This window comes from Sinocyclocheilus rhinocerous, unplaced genomic scaffold (assembly GCF_001515625.1).
Source record: "Sinocyclocheilus rhinocerous isolate Xijiao unplaced genomic scaffold, SAMN03320098_v1.1 scaffold751, whole genome shotgun sequence".
NCBI classification, from domain to species: Eukaryota; Metazoa; Chordata; class Actinopteri; order Cypriniformes; family Cyprinidae; genus Sinocyclocheilus; species Sinocyclocheilus rhinocerous.
This window is the reverse complement of record NW_015657293.1, coordinates 323813-332352: the sequence shown is the minus strand read 5'-3', so window position 1 is coordinate 332352 and position 8540 is coordinate 323813. Positions and strand designations below refer to the sequence as shown.

The window sequence follows — 8540 nt, the reverse complement described above, 5'->3', positions numbered from 1 at the left end:
GTTGCTGTGTTTGGTTCAGTTCTTTGTCAGTTCTTCTTGTTATAAGGTTTGGCTTGCTGCACTCCTGTGTTCCAGTGTGGGTTTTGTTTTCATTTAATAAAACTGTGTAGCAAATACTCCCCGAATGTGACAGAAGAACAGACATAAAAACGTGGATCTAGCAGTGGTTCAAACCTCCTCGAGGATCACACGAGTGACTTTTAAGATCTGGTGGTAATGTCACATATCATCCGTGTATTTCTGGTGCTGGATTCACAAAATCTGCTGTTATGTTTGCAGTCAAGGAAGATATAATGAGACTAATGTAGACGTCAAACTTTACTTAAATCAATATAGGAGATCTTATCAAATATTTAGGAGCGTAAGAAACAGGAAAGACCAGTGTGTGCGGGTGAAGATCATGCTAATGAACTGCATCTATTGTAATCCTTTAACGTTTAGCTCATTGTTACAATGCCATGTATTTAAGTGAAAAGGTCATAGAAACTAATATTGACCTGGTTTTTCAATAACATTCCATACTCACCAACGAAATGTAGGTAATACCTAAATAATTTAACAAAGTATGTATGATTTTCTTCTGCAGAACATAAAAAGATTCTTTAAAGAATAATGGGGCCCAAACAACATTGAACCCATGGCTTTCAGTTTATGGACAAACTCACTTTAAGATTTGGTGAGATGGTTGGTTTAATCCGTAAACCTCCCTGTATAATTAACTGGCAAGTAAATGATGTAAGCTAAAGTTTCATTTTCTAGTAATGTCTACTTTAACCTTTCATTTTCTCATAAAGACCCTCCCCTTTGAAAAGCTATAAAATGAGCACTGAAACAGGCACGTCAATTCATTCACCTCCTGCTCAAAGATGGATCTGCAAATCTCAGTTTTTCTTCTGTTCGTCCTTTTCACTGCAGGTACAAAGACAAATAGTGTTTATAATGTTATTGAGTGCAAATACAGATAATAGAGTTTCTCTCTCACTGTCTCTCTCTCTCTGTAATCTTACTAAAGGACACTCTCTCAGCTGTTATGAGTGCACGGGTCTGACGGGTTCTTGTGCGAATCAAAATGTAAAAACATGTCCCAATGGATTTTCCAAGTGCATGAGTACAAAAACAGCGGTAAAAGTTGGTAAGTCCAAAATGATGGATTGAAATTCTCTGATAACTGATAAAGATGCTGGTGTTTTTACTGGTGCTGCTTCACTGGAAATGTAACTTCTCACAGAACTGCTGATTTCCTCACAGAAATTGTGATTGTAATCACAGAATATTCTATTTATATTTCTGTTTCTCTCAGTTTTTTATACAATTAGTATTCAGATTGATTGAATCAAATTGAATCAAATGAGAAAATGCTACATTTTAATGTTTATAAATATATTTTCTTTCAAAATAATGTGTTGAACTGGTCTTTCCTGAACCATTCATGTTTTAGGTGACATCGGTGCTAAAGTGCAGCTTAAAGACTGTGCTGCTGACTGTGTAAGTGGATTCATGAACATCGGCATTGCAAAGACATCTTTAGCGTGCTGTAACACAGACCGGTGTAACGTCCAAGACGCTCCAGGTATCATGCTTTACTGACCATATGCAAAAAAAATGTATCTTTAAGGTCAACACTCATTTTACTTCCAAAGGAGATCAGGAAATACAAATTATACCATATAGAGTGCAGCTTGCCAGTTGTGAATTGATTGATTGGAGCAGCTAACAGAGTGTTATTTCATTACATGCTATATTTTGCACAGAAGATAAAACAATGCATGTTTTCCTCCTGTAGATCCCAGCACTAGCGCCCCCAATGGAAAGACTTGTTACTATTGTGATGAGAAGAGCTGCTCAAACATTTTGAGCTGTTCAGGGAGTGAAGACCGCTGCTTTAAAGCAACAGGTGAGAATCTGGAAAAGAAAAAAAGTCATTATTTTTATCTCTCTGATGTTTGAGATCACATACAGATCACATTTACCAGTTTCCAACTTAGACTAACCTCTCTTTTCTTTCTTTTCATCAGGGACTATCGGTGGCCAGTCAACAGTTGTAAAAGGCTGTGTCTCTAAATCTATCTGTGATGCTGAAACTTCGGTTAGAGATGTTCAGGGAGCCTCATGCTGTGAGGGGAATCTGTGTAACAGCGCTAAGAGCATCACTCAGAGCTTCCTGTTCCTCTGCTGTTCTCTGCTCTCCTTCATCCTGCTGCTGCACTGAATCCAGCAGCTCTTCACGTTCTACACTGAGACACACTGTACTGAATATAGAGCTTGTACTTTCTCTGTACTGTTTTCCTCACAGAAATTGTGATTGTAATCACAGAATATTCTATTTATATTTCTGTTTCTCTCAGTTTTTTATACAATTAGTATTCAGATTGATTGAATCAAATTGAATCAAATGAGAAAATGCTACATTTTAATGTTTATAAATATATTTTCTTTCAAAATAATGTGTTGAACTGGTCTTTCCTGAACCATTCATGTTTTAGGTGACATCGGTGCTAAAGTGCAGCTTAAAGACTGTGCTGCTGACTGTGTAAGTGGATTCATGAACATCGGCATTGCAAAGACATCTTTAGCGTGCTGTAACACAGACCGGTGTAACGTCCAAGACGCTCCAGGTATCATGCTTTACTGACCATATGCAAAAAAAATGTATCTTTAAGGTCAACACTCATTTTACTTCCAAAGGAGATCAGGAAATACAAATTATACCATATAGAGTGCAGCTTGCCAGTTGTGAATTGATTGATTGGAGCAGCTAACAGAGTGTTATTTCATTACATGCTATATTTTGCACAGAAGATAAAACAATGCATGTTTTCCTCCTGTAGATCCCAGCACTAGCGCCCCCAATGGAAAGACTTGTTACTATTGTGATGAGAAGAGCTGCTCAAACATTTTGAGCTGTTCAGGGAGTGAAGACCGCTGCTTTAAAGCAACAGGTGAGAATCTGGAAAAGAAAAAAAGTCATTATTTTTATCTCTCTGATGTTTGAGATCACATACAGATCACATTTACCAGTTTCCAACTTAGACTAACCTCTCTTTTCTTTCTTTTCATCAGGGACTATCGGTGGCCAGTCAACAGTTGTAAAAGGCTGTGTCTCTAAATCTATCTGTGATGCTGAAACTTCGGTTAGAGATGTTCAGGGAGCCTCATGTTGTGAGGGGAATCTGTGTAACAGCGCTAAGAGCATCACTCAGAGCTTCCTGTTCCTCTGCAGTTCTCTGCTCTCCTTCATCCTGCTGCTGCACTGAATCCAGCAGCTCTTCACGTTCTACACTGAGACACACTGTACTGAATATAGAGCTTGTACTTTCTCTGTACTGTGCATCTTTGGTGTGTTTCTATGATTTTTTTGCCGTGACATTTTATGAATTAAAACACTACAATTAAAACAGTCCGTCATGCTGTAAAAAGGTAATAAATAATTACTACAAAAATGTTTTTTTATTGTTTTAATTCTTAAAATAAAAAATGTAATTATCATTATGTTCAGAATAAGCATATGTGATAATTATTTAATTATTCAAACAAGACAAACTCTTTAGTTTTCCTGAGGTTTGTTTATATAACAATATCTGCATTCCCACTAAAAGGAATCCTGTTCAATTACAGATCATGAAGGCAATAAGGAAAAAAATTTGATATATAGGCCTATGTTGAGAAGTAATATTTTGCAAATACATTTGTCAATATTTTTCACTCAGTATATTTTATGTAGCTGCCCCCTAATTAGTCAAGGAGAAGAGTCGACAAAAATTTTATTAGTCGGTTAGTCAATTATCAATAAATCGTTGTGTTTCGGAAAACAAAGAAGACATGCGCTTTCTGCCGTCTCGGTCTCCATGAACTGGAGCGGGTCCCAAAAATGAACTGAAACTCAGCGTATAGACTTGCCTCACAGACATTAGAAATATCTCTATAGACAGCTTGAATATAAAAGTATAATTAAGAAATTTAAACATTTTAGGCAGGTGGGTGGTAAAAAATATCACACGGGGTATAGTAGTAAATGTTAAATGTAAAAAATAATTCAGAGTAGGCCTATGTAAATGCATAGGCTACCGCATTTTGGCAAAACTTTTATGGCTTAAATGTTTGGAAAATTAATGACAGCTACAGATAAAGCTTGTCTGATTAAAAAAAATAAAAAAAATGCTTCTTGTGGAAAGCCGGCTATAATGTTTCCAATGGCAGGCCTATACAGAGAACAAGGAGATCAATAAATGATTTAAGCATATAATAAATCATTATTTTTTTTACGTTACAGTTTTTGGTTTTATAATATAGGGCAATAGAATGACATTTTAATGTAATCTTTTGAGATTGTGGCATTTAGTTTGCTTTTACAATTGACCTTAGAACTTCCTTTTTCGCTTTAGCTATTATTTTCACAAGATCTTGTTTCTGTTTATGGCCAAGACACAAACATACCTGCTTTTCTTGCATCAGCTGCAGAATGTTTGAGCAGATGATCTGAAACTACTAATATTAGGGTTAAACACTATACTTTTTATAAGTCCATTGTCTATACAATCAAGTCTGTTTGACTCTTTCTTTGTCAGAGAAAAAAAAGATGAGCTGAATATGTAATCGAGCAATGATTCCTGATCAGGGGAAACTTAAACAGGTTTCAGTGTGTAATTGTATTTCTGTGGCTATCTCATAAATTTATTACATTTTTTCCTCAGAAAATGCATGATTGTCCCCAGCTCAAAAGAAAATGTTGATAATAATTGTAACAATGGCCACTTTAATAACACTAATAAAAAATGCTAAATGACATGCAGAATAATGTGAGTTTATAGAAGTTTATAGTGTAGCAAAATCTGTTTTATTGAATACAAAGTTGACTGCATCTTCATGGTGGCCAGCAATCAACACGACCATCACAAGAAAACAAACAGAGCCTGTATGACTTTGGCCTTTTAGCAGTGCATTGGAAATGAGTATTGTGGGTGACCAGCTTTGTTTATTAAGAACTCATAATGAAGTATGAACGTAAAACAGAATTTGACGAGATTTGCCTACAACGCACCCTCATGTCAGCAGCTGAAGTTTTCAGAATAAAATACAAGCTAGTAGCCCAATCTAGTGGACAGAATTATTGAAACACTCTCTACAGAGAACAGAGCTTAGCTTGACTTTTGTTTACCACCCGCCTTATTGACTGGTTTTAGCTTAAAAGTGAATAATTGTAATAATGACCTTTAATAATAACAATAACAATGATGTTATATTATATTGAGTATGAGTTCAACAAAACACATGAAAGGGAACTTGAACATTTTTTGATGGGACTGTCAGGATACACAGCACAAAAAAGGTGTGGAAACAGTGAATTTAAAGTTGAAATAAATGACTACCCACTTACCTTTTTCACTTACAAAAGTTCAACATCCACAGTACTTTTGAAAGCTTAAAATGTGATAGACTCCAATCAGTGGCGTAGCAAAAGCAGTTTTATTCTACAAATAACAGAGATCACATGACCATGAATCACACAGGAAACAAATAAGCCTGCTAATAAGAGGCATTTAACACTTTTGATATTATTTTCTTTTATTATAACTCTAACTTTTGGATTCAATATATTGTTAATCTTTTTATTATACTTGGCAAATTTTTTATTCACAAGTGTAAATTTTTGGGTAAGAACCCAGTACTGTCAATTTTCCTGGTTGACTATAATTCTTACGTTTTATCTTTGATGGGCATAAAAAACAAAAAATCATTCAAAAGTCAAAAATTGCTTTCAGTGTTTAACCTTGTATAATTTCCCCCCTCTGGTTTATGTTATTTATTTGTTTGTTCTTAGTTTTATTTATTCGTTTATTTATCTACTTATTTATTTTTTACTTTCTATCTTGTATTATTTTTTAGTATTTTGTCCTCTATTGTTTTTGAGGTTGTTGTGGTTACATGCTTGTTATTAAGTGTTTTGGCATTAATAAAAAATAAATAAAATAAGAGGCATTTGCTTGTGCATGACTCTACATTGATAAATGTCAGTATAAAGTCCAGAACACTGTAATCTTAAACAGAAAAATATTATTTAGTGTAATTGTAATGCTCAGAGAACGTGTTTAGACTTCATACTCAATAAATTGAATTCATGCATACATTCAATTTATTTTGACGCTGGTGGCAACATAAATACTATCTTCAACTCTAAGAAGCCGTTTTAGACCTTTTTGTTTTTACACCAGGCATTAATACTAGTTTTCGGTGAGACGACGATAAAATATAGTTGGTATAACACTATATTTGTTAAAGTATAGTTGCTATAACTGTATTATAATTGTAATTTTATCACCTGAAAGAAATGCACAATATAAAACGTAAAAACAGAGGTCAATTCAACTATTAACCATTCTGGCAAGAAACTCTTTCTTGGGAGCTGCTTGAAGATTTCCACCCTTTTTTCTGTTTTTTTTTTTTTAGGGTTGCTGAGATGCATAGCCTATGGTTGAAGATATTAGCGATGAAAATGGATGTATTGCATTTTATAAAAGAAAGAGAGTATAAAAACAGTTTATTTTTCTCATAAAATGCAAGATGATGGGTGAAATTGTGAGGGAGAGTGTGACTGTTTGCAATCCTTATCTTGTGCATGCCAGTACCTACAGCATTTGTAATCTGAAATTAGTAGCAAAAGAGTTCAGAGAGTATGGTATCAGGGTACTTGGGTGTTCTTATTTTACAGTGCAACTAAATAAATATTCCCTTAATTTAATTAAAACATGACAGTAGATGTGATTACATAAATAAAAATCAACTTTCTCCATAAAGAAATTGTGCAGATTAGCTGAATTCACCTAACCCCTGATGTTCTGGAGCTTGTTCATGTTGCTTTATATTTTCCAGAGAGTGGCTATTATATAGATACTAAAATATTGATACTGATAGATAGTATTGATACTAAAAGGCTACTTGCCATTTTGAGTCAAAACACTCCACACCCTTCACTAGATAGATAGATGCCAGTTAATATAGTATATCACATACTAATGCAATGTTGTATGAAACAAACCAGTACTTTAAAAAGAGGTTGTATAACTTTTATAAACCAAGTCAAAGCCTAGAAATCTTTAAAATCTTGGTCATTTTATGCTAAATATTAAATCATACACAAACATTTAAGATGTCAGGTCATCCTAGACTTCATAAGCTGAATTACAAAATAAAATAAAAGTTTTTGTATGTGTGTGTGCTGTGTATATTTATATAAATACAAACGCATACAGTATATATTTTGAAAATATTTACATGCAAATACATGTATATTTTTATTCATATAATTTCTATTATATATATAAATATTTAATATATAAACATAACATAATTCAAATGTGCAGTATGTTTGCTAGAGGAACACAAATGCAGCTCCAAATGTGCAGCCATGGAGGACGGTCTGAAGATCCTGGACAGCTGAGGAAAGTTCTCCAGGATGGTGAATGAACCATTCCCATCGCATTCTGGAGTTTAAGGTCCTGGTGTTCTCTGAAACAGCATGAATTTTCATTCACAAATATTAGTCAGCGCTAAAATACATTCTTGAATATCATGATCATTCAGTATATTACAACTGTCTGTAATGTAATGTAAAGTCACCTCATCCTGGACCTTCTCTGATTCACTAGAATGAGACTCTACAGCTTGATCACCAGACACTGAAATATCAGTGAGAGAGAAAAACCATCAGTATATGTGGATGTCGTATAGCAGGTTTAAATCAACTTTTCCTCATTGAAAAGATTGGTGTTATGATAATGGAAAAATGCTCACTTTTTTGTAATTTCTCATCAGTGAGAGATAATCTAATGCAATACTCACACGTGGGTGAAAGACGCTCCATGCTGTTGCATCTCACAGGTTTCACTGTGTTTGTATCTCTTGACCCTTTAGTTTGAGACTCCTTTTTGTTCTTCCTCTTCTTGTTCTTCTGATGATCGAACTGCCGTTTGTTGGGCATTATCTTCTTCCTAACTTGTCTCACAATTTCCTCTTCATCTTCCACTTCCGCATTTCTTTCTGTTTTAAACAAAAATTACATGATATGTAACATTTAGGAAACGATCATAATCTTTTCTAAAGGGATAAAATTGAGAGGTTTAAGTAACGGGCACTTGAGATACACCTGAGGTCTGCAAGTTTAATTTTCAGCACCAAGAAGGTAGATCACAAACAGATACTGGACCGTTCAGCAGTGAGCAAAGATTTGCATAACACTGGCCAAATGTTCACGCAAAGAAAGAAGGCGTAACTTTTATTCTCGCTGTAGTATTGTTGTTGTTGTTGCCGCCATGTCGTGAAGGCACTGTGTGTTTTGTAGTGAAAGCGAAACTACTTTGTATGGCCTTCCAAAAAAGGACAATATCGCTTTTAAGGAATTATATCAACTTTGCACTGCGGATCGCCGGATCGGCTTTCACCGTGGACGAAGCGGAGTCCAGCCCGGGGTCGTCACATGTGGTTGCCACAAGCCCACCGGACGCTCCTTCGTCGAATCCGCCGGCCGGCGCCGTTCTCAAGCCCAC

General features: G+C 35.1%; 2 protein-coding genes across 2 annotated transcripts; both read left to right on the top strand.

Annotated features, from left to right (window-relative positions):
• Nucleotides 1–820: 820 nt before the first annotated feature.
• LOC107720894 (prostate stem cell antigen-like) lies at nt 821–2209 on the top strand. Its single transcript, XM_016528724.1, has 5 exons — nt 821–915; nt 1013–1132; nt 1439–1570; nt 1784–1894; nt 2016–2209. The coding sequence occupies exons 1-5, from the start codon at nt 867–869 to the stop codon at nt 2207–2209; spliced, it is 606 nt and encodes a 201-aa protein (XP_016384210.1). The 5' UTR covers nt 821–866.
• A 202-nt stretch (nt 2210–2411) lies between these two features.
• LOC107720895 (urokinase plasminogen activator surface receptor-like) lies at nt 2412–3392 on the top strand. Its single transcript, XM_016528725.1, has 3 exons — nt 2412–2615; nt 2829–2939; nt 3061–3392. The coding sequence occupies exons 1-3, from the start codon at nt 2543–2545 to the stop codon at nt 3252–3254; spliced, it is 378 nt and encodes a 125-aa protein (XP_016384211.1). The 5' UTR covers nt 2412–2542; the 3' UTR covers nt 3255–3392.
• Nucleotides 3393–8540: the final 5148 nt, after the last annotated feature.